At 46.6% G+C, this 20,401-nt stretch overlaps 1 protein-coding gene across 4 annotated transcripts in view; it reads right to left on the bottom strand.

The window, feature by feature from the left end:
- The window catches only part of LOC125426958 (kinesin heavy chain-like), a 28,103-nt gene that overhangs the window by 646 nt on the left and 7,056 nt on the right, over positions 1 to 20,401 (bottom strand). Inside the window, exons 3-11 of one of the 4 annotated variants that reach the window (XM_048485858.1) lie at positions 19,881 to 19,952; positions 17,052 to 17,187; positions 14,023 to 14,154; positions 11,796 to 11,934; positions 10,828 to 10,907; positions 9,339 to 9,491; positions 4,946 to 5,048; positions 3,666 to 3,709; positions 422 to 721 (exon numbers count right to left, since the gene is read on the bottom strand). In XM_048485858.1, the coding sequence (XP_048341815.1) occupies positions 422 to 721; positions 3,666 to 3,709; positions 4,946 to 5,048; positions 9,339 to 9,491; positions 10,828 to 10,907; positions 11,796 to 11,934; positions 14,023 to 14,154; positions 17,052 to 17,187; positions 19,881 to 19,952 (1,159 nt within the window). Of the gene's footprint in view, positions 1 to 347; positions 722 to 3,665; positions 3,710 to 4,945; positions 5,049 to 9,338; positions 9,492 to 10,827; positions 10,908 to 11,795; positions 11,935 to 14,022; positions 14,155 to 17,051; positions 17,188 to 19,880; positions 19,953 to 20,401 lie in introns of those variants that run through there. The other 3 variants (XM_048485860.1, XM_048485859.1, XM_048485861.1) reach the window with 3 other exon arrangements.

Raw genomic sequence — 20,401 nt, 5'->3', positions numbered from 1 at the left:
TCTAGGGTGGCCTGGACCGCTGGGCTCAATTATTAGCATTAAACCTAAGACCTAGTTTTGGGGAGGCAGTGTAGGTAACCCTGTTAAGCGCTGTTAAACCCCACTGATTTTCATGTGAAGAACTAAAGCACAATCCTTTACCTGGAAGTAAGCTCGGTTGCTGGCAATGGGGTTTGCTTCTGAGTAAACCCTCCTAGGGTCGTGATTCACCCGTTGGAAGAGTTGCACGGTTGCTTCAAAGCAAAGCCACCGACTACCACCAAGCTTACTCCCGAGTAACGCATGCCTCGGAGCCAACCATTTTTCTAAACTAAAACCTTAGTATTCAGGTAAAATTGCCATGTTGGCCCTTTGTGATTAATAAGTGGGTTTGGGGTTGCAATTTGGGCACTCGGTCTCGAAAAGGTTCACCATCACCGACCTAGAGTCTGCTCTGTAGGGAAAGCTGGTGCTGAAATTCCCCAAATAAGGATTGTTGGTGAGGAAGGTTGCTTTTTTTACACCTGAGCGTCCTTGAACCAGTACACTTCCACAAACCTTGGCTGGGCCGTAAAGAAAACTTTACCTGTATGGTGGGTTTACTTTTTACCAAAAAGGCCAATCCCTCGTAGTTCAGCTGCAACTCGTCGCTCACATAGTTCACCCTCCCGTTTCGTTCCCTAACTCTTTCGATATGCTCCTCTAGTGCCCTCAGGGCTTTATGCTCCTTTTCCAGGTACACCTGAGACAGGACGGAGAAAGAAGCTTTCAGGCTGGGCAAGACATTGGGTCAGATTCTTTACTTTGGGCCTTTCTGCGTTCCTGTCCCACCACCTGTTCGCTTTCAGGTTCGGTCGGTAAAACCGAAACGCAGCACATCTCTTATTCTAACATGCCGTGTAAAATGCTGCTCTCTCTCTTGTATGCCAAATCTGAAGTCGTAACATAAACATCAAATAAGGCTCTTATGCTCTGTGATCCAGTAAGAATCCAGTAATGCACAGATATAGGATAGGTGGCTTGACAACACTACATGTGAAAGGGATCTGGGAGTCTTCGTAGACCATAAACTGAATATGAGTCAGCAGTGTGACGCAGCATCCAAGAAAGCCAATGCAATTCTGGGATGCATCAAAAAGAGTATAGTGTCTAGATCAAGGGAAATAATTGTACCATTCTACACTGCACTGGTCAGTCCTCACCTAGAGCACTGTGTAAGAAGGATATTGACAAGCTGGGATGTGTTAAGAGGAGGGCAACTAAAATGGTAAAAGATCTGGAATCCATGCCCTACGAAGAAAGGGAGCTGGGGATGTTTAGTCTGGAGACGCGAAGGTTAAGGGGGGACATTAGCTATGTTTAAATATTTGAAGGGATGCCATGCCGAAGAGGGAGCAAGCTTGTTTTCTGCTGCCTCAGAGACTAGGACACAGAGTAATGGATTCAAGGTGCAGGAAAAGGGATTCCACCTAAACATTAGGAAGAGCTTTCTGATTTGTTGGGGCTGTTCGACAGTGGAATTCACTGCCTTGGAGAGCGGTGGCGTCTCCTTCTTCGGAGGTTTTTAAACAGAGGCTGGATGAACTTATGTCGGGAGTGCTCTGACTGAGTGTCCCTGCATGGCAGGGGGTTGGACTTGATGGCCCTTGTTGTCTCCTCCAACTCTATGATTCTTTTATTGTAATGTGTGCTTTTGGCCTTCAAAATCTCCTGCGTCGGGGAAACAATGGGCCATGCTTTGGGAGCATAGACACAACAATACAAACAAAAGAGGCATTTTACTAAAGTAGTCCGAAAGCTGCACAGTTGAGTCAATGAGCTATTCCTGTGATGGTTTGTGTGTTTTTTTTAAAAAGGAAAGTGCTATTCATTCCTAAGTTTGGTGGAAGCCTAGTTGGTTTCACCAATAACAAAAAGCATCCGTTGCACTCCGGCTGTGATATAGTCTTAAATAAAGTATTACGCACAAACTCATAAGCATTCAATGATGTCCTCTTATTTCAATATACCTTTCATCAAATATCATGTGCTATCACATTCCTTACTTATGCAAGTTCACATTCCATAAGAATATAAATCTTTTTACATCTGTTCTGATGAGTCAATCAATAATGAATATTGAATACATTCCTATAGTCCCAAAAGGTCAACATCCAGTTATTAATGGATTTAATGCCTAGGGATTTATTCATTATTGATTGACTTACCAGAACGGATGTAAAAAGATTTTATGTTCTTATGGAATGTTAATTTGTATAACTAAGGAATGTGATTGTACATGATATTTGATGAAAGATGTATTGAAATGAGAGGACATCATTGAATGTTTGTGCATAATACTTTATTTAAGTCTATATCACAGCCGGAGTGCAACGGATGCTTTTTGTTATTGGTGAAATTGACGCTGCACTCAATTTTGTGTATATACGAAGGCCAGTTGGTGTCAGTTTCCCAGGACATTTGCTCATCTACATTAATCCTGCTAAGCCCCCCCCCCCTCCCCGCCCCCATGCACAAGACTCACAATCCACAAAGGACTAAAATGTGAGGATAATAGGAGGAAGCCGACCAGAGATTTGCATCTCATTTGGATTACGCTCCGCAAAGCATGCTAGCACATTTAAAACATTTGTGTGCTGCCTTTCCGGCCACTAGGAAACTTCAGTTAAAACAAAAACCTATATGCAAATATAAAGAAGGCAAGAAAGGGTGCGAGAGGGTCTGCCAGACAAACCAGGGAAGTTTTCATGGGCTGGTGGGAAGGAATTCCACAATTCTGGTGTCACTACTGGGAAGGCCTTTTCTCAGGCTCCCGTTCATCCAGCCTCAGATGATGGAAACATCCAAAGGTAGTTAAGCAGGCTCTACTGAACCAGGTTCTCATTTTCAGCGTTCAAATACCAACTTTTATCGGCAAGTCGGAGAATCAAATGCTGATCTCCTATTCCCAAGGTTAGTCTGACAACCCGCTTTCCGTATGAAACGTACTGCACAGAGGTGGGATCCACCAGTTCCCGAGAGTGGGTTACTAATTGGGTCTGCTTTTCTGTTAGAAATTCCATTAGGTCCAAAAATCATAAAGTCCTGTTGTTTCCTATGTGGCTGGTTAGCGAAGGTAGAAAATGGGAGATAATTCTCCCTGTTGGGCTGTTTTTAAAACATGTTTTAGTAATATGGTCAAGTTCCTTGTTTAAGGAAAGTATCCTTCTTTTGATTTCTAGAAACAAAATTAAGTATTTGAAAGTATTAAGTATTTGGCAGGCAGTCAATTAGAGGAGAAGTAGTTGTTTCTGTTGGCAGCAGACGATAGGACTTGCTATAATGAGTTTAAATGATGGACAGAAAGATACCAGCTGGAAATTAGGAACTTTTTTTTTACAGTAAGAGTTTTTTACAGTAACAGAGAAATTATTAATCCCCGCCCCTGGAATGCCTGGCCACGCCCCCGTCGTGCCCCGCCCAGCCCCATTGGCGCTACGCCACTGTTTGAATCCCACCACCATGGGAACCTGTTACCACCACTGGTACTGCAGCTTTATATGCCCACAAAAGTTACCTGTTTGTGTCATCTCCCTTTCTGACAGGCTGCTCTGCCCTAAGAGCCAACTGTTTCATAGGGATTTGCCTGGCAAGAGCTTTCAGCGCACTTGCAAAACCATTCTTGGTACCACGCTGTGGAAACGTACCTCCAAGAGATGCTTATCCTCTGACCACCTCCTGTCAAAAACAACTAAAAGAAATTCGGGTGTTTTAAAGGTTGCTCAGAAACATGGTGCAAATTCAAAGCAATTTAAAAACGTATCGCCGAAGGCATTCGCGGTTGAATTCAACTGGTTGTTGTGGGTTTTCCGGGCTGTGTGGCCGTGGTCTGGAAAAGGCACATAAAACAGACAATATACATATAATTACAAATATCTTAAGAGAAAGGAAGAATAACCATATACCAACTTAAACCAACAAAGCAAGCAACGTATAGATAAATTTGCCCTCTAAAAACTGTTAAAGGAAGCAATACCCTCTTTACTTCTAAAGCTAGCCCCAATCTTTGTTGCAGCCAGGATGAAAACTGATACTTTGAGCATAACGTAAGGGTCTGTCTGTATCGGATAGAAGCAATCCTAATTTCTCTTGAGCCCGTATACCCACTGTAGTCAACTAATGACTTATCCAGGAATTTAGATCTAGGCTCCGTAGAAAGAGAGCAGCACAAGACACAGTCGGTTAAGGCCCCCCATCATGGGTGTAGCAATAACTTGGGTGGCCCAAAATGGCGACTGCAAGAGGCGGAGCCAGCCACAAAATGATTGCCACAGTTTAGCTCCTGTAATACAGGGCAGATCTTTGTGCTGTGGTGGCAGCTGCTGCCATGAAAAAGAAGAGGAGGAAGAAGAGGAGGAATAGTTTGGATTTACACCCCATCTTTCTCTCCTGTAAGGAGGCTCAAGGTGGCTTACAAGTTCCTTTCCCTTCCTCTCTCCACAACAGATGCCTTGTGAGGTAGGTGGGGCTGAGAGAGTTCTGAGAAACTGTGACTAGCCCAAGGTCACCCAGCAGGAATGTAGGAGTGCAGAATCACATCTGGTTCACCAGATAAGCCTCTGCCACTCAGGTGGAATCAAACCCGGTTCTGCTCTTAACCACTACACCGTGCAAAGGAACAGTTTTATAAAACGTGCACAGCCACTCAAATCTCTAGTAGCCAATCAGGAGCACTGTTTGGCAGAAGCCCTACCTGCCCCCACCCGCGTGCTAAAAGCACCACGGCACCCAGAGGCTCCTGCTGTAGTCGCTAACTAGGCTGCCTAGAGAGTGCTTTGCCTTTCAGCCCTCAGTTATGCTGCTACAGCCAGCCCTGCCAGCAAATTTTCTGCCCCTATTTTTGAAGATTCCCCCCGTTCATTTCCAATGGTTCATTCTCCCCCTCCCCCAGTTCTGCAGGTATCAGCTCTGGCCACCCGTTGCTCACTGTGAAGGGCTTTCACTTCCTCCCGGATTTCCAGTCGCTCTGATCGATAGGTTTCTGCCTCCGTCTCCATAGTGGAAATTTCTGCTCTCAGGTAAGCGATGGCCTGTGGGGGTAATGCAAAGTGCCTTCAGGTTGCAGCCACCGTACGGTGACCCTGTTGGGCTGTCAGAACATGTGTGAATGTTTAGATGAGCAAAATCTAAATGACAGCTGGACCCTCCTTCTGACAGGTGCCGTGTGCAGATTAGGACCGAGTGCACAGCTTGTACCATGTGCAAACCTGATAAGGTGAGGGCCCCTGATTGGTACCACTTCTGTATATAGTTAGCACAGACAGCAGTGTGATGTGTGCCTGAAAACACCTGTGGTCTGGCGAAGCACTTTGTCAGTAGATACCCTGTTTCCCCTAATATAAGACATCCCCGAAAAATAAGACGTAGTATAGGTTTTGCTGAAGTGCGAACTATAAGGCATTCCCCGAAAGTAAGACGTAGCAAAGTTTTTGTTTGGAAGCATGCCCAACGAACAGAACACAGAAAAATAAGACATCCCCTGAAAATAAGACACAGCGCATCTTTGGGAGCAAAAATTAATATAAGACACTGTCTTATATTCGGGGAAACACGGTAGCAATAAATAGAACTGCACTGGTGACTGCGTGTCTGTCAGTTCTTGTCTACATTGCGTCCTACAAGGTGGTCTACTCCGAGTAAATCCGCTGCTTCAACAGGGCTTTCAAAGCCAGCGTGTTGCGACCCGGCTCCACAGGCTCAACTGAAGAACTCGGGATTAGTCGTGGTATTCTTTATTGAAGCTCCACAGCAGGATATTAGCACACAGGGATCACTAGACAGATCTGGAAAGGCTTTGCAGGCTTATGCATTGATACGCCCTTAGGAGCCCCCCTTCCCCCAAGCCAGGTAAAACCAGCTGAAGCAGATGATGTAACATTGTTGGTCACTGACATAATGGCAGAACTCAGTCCCCAGAGCAGAAGAGCTCTCATTGCTAAGCTAAAGGATTGGAATGTCTTGTTTCAACTGCTTGTGGTGGGTTTTCCGGGCTGTGTGGCCGTGGTCTGGTGGATCTTGTTCCTAACGTTTCGCCCGTATCTATGACTGGCCACGGAGAGGAAATGTGACATGCCTCTGGAGATGCCAGCGCTAGATGCCGGTGAAACATTTGTGGCTAAAACTACAAGACCACGGCCACACATCTGGAAAACCCGTATGTGTTCAAAAGTCTGAATAAGGGAGACAGTACTAATAACCAAATAGCCGGTGTGTCATATAGTGGTAAATTTCTGTAGGTTTTGGGCATTTGTAGGATTTGGGTGATACTTGCTTGGTTAATTCAGGCTTCAGCTCTGCAGAGCTGGCATATGGCCCTGCACTGCCTTATTGAGCATTTAAATTTTGTACTCCCCATTTTGTTCTGTGCCATCTTTTTGAACTGTAATGAAATGTCATTTTATTTTAACAAATTGTATTATTGGTTGTGGTGGGTTTTCCGGGCTGTGTGGCCGTGGTCTGGTGGATCTTGTTCCTAACGTTTCGCCTGCATCTGTGGCTGGCATCTTCAGAGGTGTATCACAGAGGAAAGTCTGTCACACACTGTGTCCAGTGAGAAGGGAATGTTTTAGTGGGGTATAAATGTTCACGTCCCCGGGTGGGGAACCAATCAGTAAGTGTTTGGGTAGAACTTGCTATGCAAAGGTGTGGTTGACAGCATAGTATTGCGGGTGGGGTTTTTTAGTCCAGGGAGTGATTCACATTTCCATTCCCTGCAGAAGCAATTTTCTCAGTATATTGTCGAAGGCTTTCACGGCCGGAATCACTGGGATGCTGTGTGGTTTCCGGGCTGTATGGCCGTGTTCTAGCAGCATTCTCTCCTGACGTTTCGCCTGCATCTGTGCCAGCCACAGATATGGCATCAGATCCTCTGAAGATGCCAGCCACAGATGCAGGCGAAACATCAGGAGAGAATGCTGCTAGAACACGGCCATACAGCCCGGAAACCACACAGCACCCCAATTTTCTCAGTAGTTTTGTAGTTTTCTCACTAAGAGGCTCAAGGAGAGGGAAAGGAGGGAAGTGAGAACTCGGACAGGCTCAGTTATCCATTCATGCACATCAGTACCCAATATCCTGACAGAGACAAACAGCAGTGTTTTGCCTTTGCCTGCCTCTGGGTAGCAACCCTGGACTTTCTTGGTGGTTGCCATCCAACCCAGCCCGAACCAGCTTAGGTTCCAAGTTCTGATAAAGTTGGGCGAACCTGCAAAGGGGGCAGAAATTCTAACTGTTGTAAAGAAGAAGAATAAGAGTTTGGATTTATATCCCCCCTTTCTCTCCTGTAGGAGACTCAAAGGGGCTGACAATCTCCTTGCCCTTCGCCCCCTCACAACAAACACCCTGTGAGGTAGGTGGGGCTGAGAGAGCTCCGAGAAGCTGTGACTCGCCCAAGGTCACCCAGCTGGTGTGTGTGGGAGTGCACAGGCTAATCTGAATTCCCCAGATAAGCCTCCACAGCTCAGGTGGCAGAGTGGAGAATCAAACCCAGTTCCTCCAGATTAGATACATGAGCTCGCCTCTTAACCTCCTAAACCACTAAAGGAACTTCTCCATTGCAGGAGGGTGTTAGGATTCATTGACCTCCTGCAATAACTGGATTTTTGGATTCAGAAATCGATTTATCAACAGGAACATCACAAATAGAATTCAAGCAAGTTCCACTACACAACATCTGGTTAACATCCCTTCCCCAAACACCCCCCTGGCCCCATCCTTCAGCATCCCAGCAGGGTGAAATTACTACAGATATTCTCGGGCTGTGCGAAGCCTCCAAGACCAAAACAGTTGGCAGTCTCAAAGGGTGAGAAAAGTTACTGTGTGCTTAAAAATGAAAGTACACAAGCACGGGGTTAACAAGCCAAGAATTCCCACGGAACCACCTTCTCCCGGCCCACCCTGCAGTCTCACCGCAAGGGCCAGGAAAGAGCTGGCATCTTGATAGGGTCTCAGGCAGGGGGCACACTCCTTTAACACTAAGCACATCCTGCTCATTGAAAGACATCAGCCTGTTTCCCACAGTTGGCAGGGGGAGAGAGAGGGCTACGCAAACAGAGGCCAGGTACAGAATCCAAGCCGATATTTCCACTGTCAAAGCAGGAAGTGACATTTCCAAAGCTTTTCCCCGGCTTGGCCTTCTAAAGATTCTGCTCCGTGCTGCCACCAGGCAATTTAAGATTTTTTTTTTGTTGGGGAAGATGGTGTAGACACAGAGTTAGGTTAGAAGAACTTTTCCAATCCCAATAGGTAACAAATAAGTAACTTAAGCAAGACTGGTCCCCCCTCCCCCCCCCCATTATATTCCTTTTCTTATAATGGGGTGTTGGCACCCAAAAAGCTGCTGAACAAGAATACATGCAGGCTTTCTTGCGCTTTGCCCTTCTCCCTGTTGCTAGCCAGATTTTCAACAACCCTGAAGAATGCCCCTCGTTCTTGCTGATACATGGGAATGTAAGAAATTGTAAATTAAGTTGGTTTCGAGGTCTCAGTGTCCCTGCAAGTACCTTGACTCTGCCCTTTTTCTGATACAAAGCAAGAACATGGTTAAATGTTTAGGCTCTTTGTCTAGAAAAGTAGGGCAATGGAGAACAATACTGATAAGGTGCGGCTGGGCCTTAGTTCACAGGACGTCAAAGGGTGGGATACTGACATCTTCCAATAAGGGCCTTTGCCTGTCCTGAATGTTTTGGGGAAAGAGATGATCCCCTCCCTATACAGTGATTGATTGATGATGGTTGCATTTTGGGTAAGGTGACCAGGTGGTCACCTTTGTGATCTGGGACGGGGGAGAGGCGGCAAATGGCAAGCCCCGGAAGGCCGTGCACGCGGCCACTGTGACAGGGCGGCAAACGGCAGCGCCCCAGAAGGCCGATGCACTCCTGCGGCCGCGTGCGCAGGAGGCTGCCGCACTGCCCTGCGCCCCAGAAGGCAGTGCGGCAGCCTTCCAAAAATCAGGACAATTTGAAGAACCCGCGGGGACGCCTTGTTTGAAAGCGGGACTGTCCCGCCAAAAGCGGGACGGCTGGCCAGCCTAATTTTGGGGTGTATTCTTTCAAATGCTGTTCTGATGTAACCTATAAAAATAAGAAACTGCATCCGTTTTGGTGTGGCTCCTCTGATGCTAGCTTGCCCGTTGGTTGGCCTGAATAAAATATCTCTTTGATTTTATTCCTTGTCAGCTTGAGCTTTTGGGGCTTAATTCTCTTAACTCGTTACCCCGCGGTAACATCGGGGAGTCTATTACAAAAATACAGAATGAGCCAAAGACAGGATCTAACTTGCAGGAGGGGAAAGAAGATGGGGAGTCTCCCAGCGATACTCACTCTTCTAAACTGGGCGTTCTCTGCCTCCGCAGAATAAAGCTTCCTGTTCACCTCGTAGATATCTCTCTCGAGATATTTCAGAGACCCCGACAGCGTTTTCAGATGCTGGTTTGCTGCCTCTCGCCGAGTGTTAATTTCGCCCCTGAGATGAACCTGCGGGTAAATAGGTTGCTGCTTGAGCTGGGTCTTGGTCGTCATCAGGTGCACTGAAACCTGAGCCCAAAGACCCATCTGCACAAACTGGCTAGCAATTGGGGCGCTGTGTGGTTTCCGGGCTGTATGCCCGTGTTCTAGCAGCATTCTCTCCTGACGTTTCGCCTGCATCTGTGGCTGGCATCTTCAGAGGATCCTCTATGTGTAACAGACTTCCCTCTGTGATACATCTCTGAAGATGCCAGCCACAGATGCAGGCGAAACGTCAGGAGAGAATGCTGCTAGAACACGGCCATACAGCCCGGAAACCACACAGCACTCCAGTGATTCCGGCCGTGAAAGCCTTTGACAATACATTGGCTAGCAATTCTTTGGCTCGAGCATCTTGTGTGTGTGAGCCACTGCGGGGAGGGGGGTGGGAGGTTAAAACTGCCCTGGTAGAACTTCTGTGCACTGACCGGGATGGGTCAGGCTAGCCTGATCTTGTCACGTCTTGGAAGCTATGCAGGGTCAGCCCTGTTAGTACTTGGATGGGAGACCACCATGGAAGTCCAGAGTTGCTACGCTGATAGGCAGTGGCAAACCACCTCTGTTCATCTCTTGGATAGCTCAGGCCTGCCTGATTTCAGCAGATCTCAGAAGCTAAGCAGGATCAGCCCTGGTTAGTACTTGGATGGGAGACCACCAATGAAGGTCAGGGTTGCTACGCAATGGCAAGTAATGGCAAACCACTTCAGTCCGTCCCTTGCCTTGAAAACCCCCAGGGGTCGCCATGAATCAAATGCAACTTGGGGGCACCTTCCACCGCCCAGACTTTCTGCCTTCCCTCGCTAAGATAAGAAACTGAGGAGAAGGCCAAACCAGGTACCACAGCCTGGGCTTCTTTGGGCCCCTTCCGCACCTGCAGAATGATGCACTTTCAATCCACTTTTGCAATTGTTTGCAAGTGGATTTTGCTGTTCCGCACAGAAAAAATCCAGCTGCAAAGTGCTCCAAAAGTGGATTGAAAGTGCTTTATTCTGCAAGTGCGGAAGGGGCCTTGGAGGAAACACTTAATCAAAGACAGAAAGCAGTCAAGCCAGCCTCCTTGTCCTCTGAAGTAGCTGTCATCGACCTGATTCTTTTCTCCTTCTCTTGCAAGTGATATGGAGGACTGCGAAGGAGGTAATTTAAAGCTCGTGGGCCCCTAGAAAGGCACAGAAAAAGGCTTTCATTTCCAGGACCGGCAGGGTGAGAGAGCTCAGCCTAGGAAATACAGGCGAGGGGATAGGACCCAGCTGGTTGTCAGGAGGAGTGATGTTTGCAATGGAGGGAACTCGACAGGAATGTGGATTACCTTCATCCTTCTCAGCCTGGCAATCTCCTTTGTGGAACGCACTATGGACTTGTTCAGAGTTGTCTCTTCTGCTTGTAACTCTGGTCAAGGAGAAGGAAAATGGGTCTGGGGGCACCACGTCAACTAAATATTACTTATGTGTATTTCTTAATATTTACATAAAAGGTTCATAACAAAATCTGCCCGTAGCAATAAAAATGTGTGTAATATTCATTCATGCCTTGTGGCTCTCAACAGTCTGAAGTTTGTTCTATGTGGCTCTTACGTCCAGCCAGTTTGGTCACCCCTGTACTATGCCCTGCCGAGGTACCTCCCCTCCCCAAATTCTGCCCCTCCCAGGAGGAACCCCACCCCTCCACCCTGCCCTGCCAAATCTCCAAGGATTTCCAAAGCAGGGTTGGACAACCAGGATATCGTGAGGCTGTTGGCATAAATTTAATATTAGCAGAGAAGCATAAAAGAGTTGCTGATTATGTAAATGAATTTTACTACCTATTTAGGGAGGGTTACATGTAAAGAAAATAAGAACACCTTTCTATACTTGTACTATGCTTGGTTACAGACTTGCGCCCCATGGTTTCACATCATGGCTAGGACTGGGACTGAGTTCAAACAAAGAAACATACTTTACTTTATAACTTTCTGTCTATGTGACCAGTGGCATGCTAGCAATGCCGGGCAAACTGACCAGTAGCTTAATCAACAGAGTAGGTCATAAAACTGTGACCTCAGTAACTAGTTAACCCATACACAGTTAACCCTTTCATGTCTGAAGTGTGACAGACTCTTGCAAAATACCAACAGGGGCAGGATGGGGGTGGCAAGAGAAATAAGGTCATGGGAATTACTTCCCCTCTTTCTCCCGCTTTGCCAGCTCTCCCACCATCATTTTGTGAGCCAGCAGAATGCTACACATTCCACAACAGGCCGAAGAAGATGCAGGCCCCTGAAACAGAGTCAAGACATACCCATATATAAGTTTCTCTGGCTGTCATAGGAGTTGTTTTCTGTCTTGAATTTCACCTGCAGTGTCTCTGAGAGTGGGAGTTCCATGCTGACCTTTGCTTCCTGTTCTTGCAAAAGTTCTAACAGGGTGTTGTATTCATCCTGGGGAGGAAACAGAGAGTCAGAGGCAGTTGATGAACACAGACAGTGACAAGCTTCCTAGTCATCTGATGCAGCGGCACCAAACTCTATTCCGGCCTGTTAAATCAACGAACACTCCTATTGGGATATATGGTTAACAGAAGAATCACAGAGTTGGAAGAGACCCCAAGGGCCATCAAGTCCAACCCCCTGCCATGCAGGAACACACAATCAAAGCACTCCCCACAGATGGCCATCCAGCCTCTCTTGAAAAACCTCCAAAGAAGGAGACTCCACCACACTCCGAGGTTGTGCATTCCACTGTCGAACAGCTTTTGCTGTCAGGAAGTTTTTTCTGATGTTTAGGTGGAATCTCTTTTCCTTCTTTTCATTACTCTTGGTCCGAGTCTGGAGCCGCAGGAAACAAGCTCGCTCCCTCACCAACATGACATCCCTTCAAATATCTAAACATAGCTATCATGTCACCTCTTAACCTTCTCTTCACCAAACTAAACATCCCCAGCTCCCTAAGTCTTTCCTCGTAGGGCATGGATTCCAGACTTTTACCATTTTGGTTGCCCTCCTCTAGACCCGTTCCAGCTGGTCAATATCCTTCTTAAATTGCGGTGCCCAGAACTGTACACAATATTCCAGGTGAGGTCTAACCAATGCAGAATAGAGAGGTACAATTACATCCCTCCATCTTGACACTATATTCCTATTGATACAGCTCAGAATCGCATTGGCTTTCTTGGCTGCCGCATGTTGGTTTTTATCCCCTGCTTTTACCTTTAGGGAGTCTCAAAGTGGCTTACAATCACCTTCCCCTCCCTACAACAGACACCTTGTGAGATAGGTGGGGCTGAGAGAACTCTGAGGTCCATACTGTCTAACATCTGAGAGGACAATCTTGACATTGGCCTGAATCAGAATAAGACAGATTCACGTATGTTTAAGAGTGAGCAGAAATGCCATTTGCATTTAGTGAAATGTATTGTATTCCCACTGGCGTTTCTAGAGGTGTCTGATACCCATAATGCAGTGGTGGCGAACCTATAGCACGGGTGCCAGTGGCGGCACTCAGAGCCCTCTCTGTGGGCACACGTGCACAGAGTTTGTCATGTGGGGGGCTTGCTTCTGAGTAAACCCTCCAAGGGTCGTGATTCACCTGTTTGAAGCGTTGCACAGTTGCTTCAAAGCAAAGCCACCAACTACCACCAAGCTTACTCTCAAGTAATGCATGCCTCAGAGCCAACTGTTTTCCCTAAAGTAAAACCTCAGTATTCAGGTTCAATTGCCGTGTTGGGCCTTTGCGATAAATAAGTGGGTTTTGGGTTGCAATTTGGGCACTCGTTCTCAAAAAGGCTCGCCATCACTGCCATAATGCATCCCAAGAGATCTTAGAACAGCGGTGGCGAACCTATGGCACGGGTGCCAGAGCTGGCACTCAGAGCCCTTTCTGTGGGCACACATGCACAGAGTTCATCATGTGGGGGGTGGAAAATCACCACCCTACACACACACATCTAGGCTAGCCTGGGCACGATCCTTTACCTGGGAATAAGCTTGGTTGCTGGCAATGGGGCTTGCTTCTGAGTAAACCCTCCTAGGTTCGTGATTCACCCATTCAAAGTGTTGCACGGTTGCTTCACTAAGCTTACTCCCGAGTAAAGTGCGCCTCGGAGCCAACCATTTTTTCTAAACTAAAACCTCAGTATTCAGGTTAAATTGCCGTGTTGGCACTTGGCGATAAATAAGTGGGTTTTGGGTTGCAATTTGGGCACTCGGTCTCGAAAAGGTTCGCCATCACTGTCTTAGAATGTGAACCCAGCAGCTACTTCATTCTCAGAAAGGCTCCTCGAGACACAATATGAGGGAGGGATCGATGCCCAAGATCTTGCTCACATGTGCCATGTAAATGAGCAAACTAGGACGGGCCTGGGAGGTATCGCAGAAGATCTTCTGCACTCCCTTCTACAAGCAGAACAACTCAAAAGTTCTGTTTCTCCCACTGGGACGTTGATGGATCCGACCCAGTACATTTTCTGCAACCGAACCAAGGACGAGTCTTACGTTTCGAAGGAATCCGTTAGAAGACGGCTCTCTCACCTCTAACTTCTTGAGCTCATCCGTGACGCTGGCGTCGAATTGTTTAAAGAGAGCAACTTTTTCATCACACTTGCCGTGGAGAATCTTTTCATACGCTTCGGTCTGCTCCATTTCTTCCTCGAGCGCTTTGTTCTGGCCCCAGGAAATGAAAGCAGCGGCGGTGAACAATTCTGTCATTGTTGGGTCTCATGAGATAACTGGGTTTTACATGCAACTCTGCCCCAGCCACACACGATGTGCGTGTGTGTGCACGGAGACAGGGCGTCTCACATTTTAAGAGCAAAAGGGTAAGCTGAATAAGGACTCCCTAATTTCACACTTCTTTGTGAGCACTGGAGCCTAAAATTAAGACATTGTGGTCTTTTACTAATTTTTTTTGCACCTTAAAGATTTACTAGGGCTTCTATTCTTCTGTGGGTAGGGCTTATTTTAGGGGAAATGGCATATTTTTATTTTTTTTCCGATTTCGAATACCTTTAATGGCATATAAATAGTTTAAGATTAACATTGCAAGATAATAACAGCCTTTACAACTTCTGACGAGTTAAAATAACACCATTTAAAAATTTAGCCACCACTTCCAACAGCTCGTAGTTGTGCCTGTTTAAAAGATATACAACCTTCTGTTTATCTGTAATGCCTTCACTTCCATGCAGGAAGGGGATTATGTGCTTCTTCCTACCTATCTCATAAAAAGGACAATCCAACAGCATATGAGATACTGTTTCCACAGAACCCATGCCACACGGGCATTTCCTTTCTTTATGTGGAATTCCAAGGTGGTGTCCAATGCTAAAGGAGGAAGGCAGGGCATTACACCTAGCTAAGGTGATTGCTCTACGCCACCAGGCCTCAACCAGGAGATAAAGGTACCGGGCTACAATTAATCTGTCCACAGGAATTCCCAGAGAGATCGGGGAACGGGTTTTATTAGCTTCCTCTAGCAACTTATGACACTCTCTATAAAAAAGTCTCTTCTTGATAGCCCCATAGACCTCCTGCTCTGTTAACATTAGCAGGTCCTCCAAGGAAATGCCCAACTCATTAAGTTTGGCTTCGATTTTAACCCACCACTGGGTTGTGTGGAGGATGGAGCGTCCCTGGGATGTATAGTCCAGTTCATCTTGATTAAAACAAATCCTGGCCCAAAACTTGAATGTACGGCACCAGGCCAGAAGTTTCCAGCCGATGACCTTCACAATTCATTAAGGCGGGCTCTCGGCAGCCCCGTTGCTTCCCTGTCACGTGTGATGCAAGCTGCATCCTCGCTGCATCCTCATTGGCAAGGAGCACCCTGCTGGATCACACCGTCCTGATCTGTAACTACCAGTAGGGCTTACTTTTGGAGTAGGGCTTATATTTTAAGCCTCCTCCCAAAATCCTGAAAAATCATGATAGGGCTTATTTTCGGGGTAGGTCTCATTTTCGGGGAAACACGGTTGACCCCCCCCCCCAGTGAGCCATTCCCCAAGTTATTTATTTTATTTACTTCATTTATACCCTGCTTTTCTCCCCAACAGGGGTCCAAGGAAGCTTACATCATTCCAACCTCTTCCATTTTATCCTCACAGCAAACCTCTGAGGTAGGCTGAGACCGTGCGATTGGCCAAAGGTCGCCCAGCAAGTTTCTACAGCAGAGTGGGGGATTGGAACGTGGAATCCCCTGGCAAGTATTTTGGATGGGAGATCTGTAGGGAACACCATGGACATGACATGGAGGCAGGCAATGGCAGACCATCTCTTGCCTTGAAAAGCCTACAGGCTCACCATAAATCAGCTGTGACTTGACTGCAGAAAAAATTGTAGTCCACCTTTCTCACTAAATGGTCATGGTGGATTACACAGTGTAAGTCAGTGCAATCAGTAAGATGAATACGATGGTATGTTAATAAGCAATGGGATGGAACATTTGGGAAGGTTCTGTTTTTAGAGCAGTGGCGTGGGAGGTTAAGAGCTCGTGTATCTAATCTGGAGGAACCGGGTTTGATTCCCAGCTCTGCCGCCGGAGCTGTGGAGGCTCATCTGGGGAATTCAGATTAGCCTGGGAACTCCCACACACGCCAGCTGGGTGACCTGGGGCTAGTCACAGCTTCTCGGAGCTCTCTCAGCCCCACCTACCTCACAGGGTGTTTGTTGTGAACAAATACAGTTAGAGATCTTTGAGAGACTGACAAAAAATAAACCATGGGAAGAAAAGATGGAAGATATTATGAAATTATGGACAGTGTTTGAAACATGGATGGAAGAAGCCGGATTTAACAAAGAATTATGGAAAAAGAGAATAAGAAGAATGAATCTTCTGCTGCTTGCATAAAATAACCAATAGAAAAGGGTGGGAGGGGGGGAAAATGGAAAAATGTATAGATGAAATGAAGATATTGATTGTAACAAATGTATGAATATTCTATACAATAAAAAATTTATTTTAAAAAAGGGTGTTTGTTGTGAGGGGGGAAGGGCAAGGAGATTGTCAGCCCCTTTGAGTCTCCTACAGGAGAGAAAGGGGGGATATAAATCCAAACTCTTCTTCTTCTTCTTTATTAGGTTTATAGGTGGATTTGTGTGTGAATTCTTATTTGTTCGTGAATTGAGGTCTAGCACGGTTGCATTTTTAAAATTTGTTTTTAAAAAATCAAAAAAATACAAATCTAATAATAGTCCACGCTAGACCTCAGCTTTCTCCCATATTCCCTATAGAAGATCTGTGTGCCTGTGACAATGAAATTTCAGTTAAGTAATTTGAGGCCTTACCGTATTCTTTTTCCTAATCCTGTTTCTTCAAGGCATTTTTTTAAAAAGTTATGCACATCCCCCCCCCCCCTTTAGTGGTCAATTTGATATCACACCCATTTTGATGAAGAGTAAAAAGCTGCTGGGTAAATTGGCAGGGAAATAAGCTAGATTTAATATTCTGCTGTATTGAATTGATCACTAAAGGGAGTAAAACATGTGAAAAATTAAAAAAAAAACACAGACAGAAGCTTCGAGAGGGGTAAAGAGAGTGGAAAAGCCCCTAGTAAGGATCGTACCTGCTTCACCAAATCGACAAGTAACCTTTGACCAGTTTCCGTCTGTTCATGAGTACGTCTTATGAATCTCTTGTGGTCGGACTGCAGTTTCTTGTACTGGGCTAGAAGGTCTTCCATTTGATCCTTAAGCATCTTACTAGCAATTAAAGAGGAAAACACATGTATATTCCATCACAGTATACAATGTGTTTAGTTGGTACAGTAAATGTAAAAAGCCAGAAAGTGTGGCTGCCTCCCAGCCTTCCCTCTTTGCATAAAGAAGAAGAGTTTGGATTTATATCCCCCCTTTTTCTCCTGTAAGAAGACTCAAAGGGGCTTACAATCTCCTTTCCCATTCCCCCCCTCCCACAACAACAAACACCCTGTGAGGTAGGTGGGGCTGAGAGAGCTCCGAAGAACTGTGACTAGCCCAAGGTCACCCAGCTGGCATGTGTTGGAGTGCACGAGCTAATCTGGTTCACCAGATAAGCCTCCACAGCTCGTGGCAGAGCAGGGAATCAAACCCAGTTCTCCAGATTAGAGTGCACCTGCTCTTAACCACTACACCAAGTGAAATATACTGGTAACTCAGAATCAACCCTGTCCTCACTTATAGAAAAGTGCCACTATTCAAAGTGGGTTTTCTAGGCTGTGTGGCTGTGGTCCAGTAGTTTTAGCTCCTAACGTTTCGCCCACATCTATGGCATGTCACCTCAGAAGCATACCACAAAACAAATACCTAACTGCGCAAAACACTCCCCTCTGTGCCACAGAGAGAAGCACATCCTACCGTGACATACCTCTGAAGATGCCTGCTGTAGATGGCGAGTGAAATGTCAGGCACTAAAACTACTGGACTCAGGGGCGGACTGCCCACGGGGACATGTAGAGGAGATGGAGGAGGAGGCTGGAGAAAGCAGGCTGGTTGGAAGGAGACAGAGAGGGGAAGAGAGGAAAGCACAAGGAGGAAGACAGGCGAAAGGACTTCATGGTGGGGGAGGGCAGCCGCCCATGGGGGGGATGGAAAACTGGGGGGGAGGGGCAGAAAACTCAGTTCTTGCCCCGGGCTCCATTTGCTGTCGGTACACCACTGACCAGACCACAGCCACACAGCCTGACAAACCCACAACAGCTAGTTGACTTCAGCTGTGAAAGCCTTCAACAACACATAGCAAGGAAAATACAGTGGAACCTCGGTTTTCGTTGGTAATCCATCCGAAAAGAATCAATGAAAACCGAAACCAATGAAAACCGAGGCAAACTTTTCCATAGGAATTAATGTAAATCCAATTAATTCGTTTTAGGCACTCCAAAAAAACATACCAAAAACACATTTTTTTTGGTGAATGAACCTAGTGTTTAATGCTGAAAACAGTAACAAACAATACCACGGCAGGACCAGCTTCAGAGCCAGTGGATTTCAATGTCGCACCAAGCTTTTTCGTCCAAGGAGGTCTTATGTTTCCTGACTTCGCCTCTTGAAGATTTGTCATTAAACAAGTTGCAGACACGGCCTGCAACAGCTTTGTCCGGGTGATTTTCCCCCACAAACCCCTGCAAAAAGTAAAGTTTCCCCTTCAGTCGTATCCGACCCTGGGGTACCACTGTGAGCAGTGATTTCAAACCCCTGCACCTTACTGCAAATTGATGAAAACCGAGGCCAATCGATGAAAACCGAGACAAATTTTTCACTGAAAAAAATCGATGAAAACCGAAACCGATGAAAACCGAAGGCCATGAAAACCGAGGTTCCGCTGTATCAGAGTAACATAACCAGTAAGGGATTGCCAGTGGGGTGAAGCGGTTAAGAGTGATGGCAGGGGGTTGGACTTGATGGCCCTTGTGGTCTCTTCCAACTCTATGGTTCTATTAGTATCCAGGAGACCCATATTCAAATCCTTACTCTACCATGGAAGCTGGTTGGGTGACTGTGGGCCCAGTAACAACACCCTCAGCCTAACTAACCTCACAGGGTTGTTGTGAGGACAAAATGGAGGACAGGAGAACGACGCCCACGGGGGAGAAAGGCAATATTTATTTATTTACTCGTTTATTTGCTTGTTGTTTCCCAATAGGGACACAAAGTGGCTTACGTTATTCTCCCCTCCTACATTTTATCCGCACAACAGCCCTGTGAGGTTGAATTTCCAGGCCCACGAGAAACATGCTAATGACTCCACACGCCATCGAAGCAAGCTTCCATTGGTCAGTAGGTGTTGGGGTGAGCTGCTTAACCTCGTAACTCAGAGAGTGCTCGAATGCCTGCCATCTGTTTCCTCCGGCAGACTCACCATCAACATCCCCACGCATCACGGTCACCAGGTCCTGGACAAAGGACAAAAGGTGCATACCCCCAGGCATGGATTAGGCCCACACAGGAGCCGCTTCTCCGACGCACGCAGCCCCTATGACTATGTAGTGCCCAATATTCTCCTGCTCTCCCAACCCGGCCTTAAACCCTAATAAAAGGTGCCAGGGACCAGAGCACGCAGATTAGCTAGATTAGCCGCTGGCTTCCACCGATGATATCGCTAAGGCCTTCGCTCTTCTTCATTGGCGTCACTGCGACTTAATTTAGGGGTTAGAACCTGCATCTCCTAGGTATTAGTCCAACACTCTTAACCACTACGCCGCACCTGAACAGAGGTGCTGTCACGACATTGGTCCAAGTTCCCTTACAGACAGTTACCCAAGTATACAATTCAGGATGAGGAAACTCGATATACAAATCTGGGTAACAGTGCCGATTTGGCAACATGGGGAATAGCAAATTGTATGTTGGCTGAGTTGGCAAACATCAACAAATGAGGCCTAAGCCTTTAGCCACATCGTTTTCAAAGGAGATTTTACTTTCTGTCAGCTTCTCTCTGTAATGTGTACTCCAACGACACAACCTCTCTTTGGTACGAATCATCCGCCGTGCTGAAAGCAGAAACGTGGAGCTGTTAATGTCATCTGCTTTCATACTTTTCCCAAACTCCACCCTGCCTCCAAAACCTCCTGGCATGTGCCCAGGGCACTGTTGGGGCATCCTAGAGGTGAATCAGTGGGGAACCCCCCCTATCTGATTTGCTCCAGATGTAATAAATGTGTGCCGTCCCAATGTGGACTATTTGCCTATGGACCTTAAACGTGCATCCCGGTGACCGAATTCCCAGTGCAAGCTGATATATTCTTGCTTTGTACTACCTATATTTCCGGAAACTGTCTGTATTTTAAACATTCTCTGGATCAAAGTCAATCTGGTTTGGGCCTACGGCTGGAAGCAGATGTTTCTGCAGATACAAATCCAGAACTTCCACCTCTCATTTCTCCCCCTCTGGTAGCAGCATCTCAAGAGGCCAGAGGTGGGGATCCAACTGGGATACTGC

This window comes from Sphaerodactylus townsendi, linkage group LG02, assembly GCF_021028975.2.
Source record: "Sphaerodactylus townsendi isolate TG3544 linkage group LG02, MPM_Stown_v2.3, whole genome shotgun sequence".
Lineage (NCBI taxonomy): Eukaryota > Metazoa > Chordata > Lepidosauria > Squamata > Sphaerodactylidae > Sphaerodactylus > Sphaerodactylus townsendi.
This window is presented reverse-complemented; position numbering and strand designations above follow the sequence as displayed.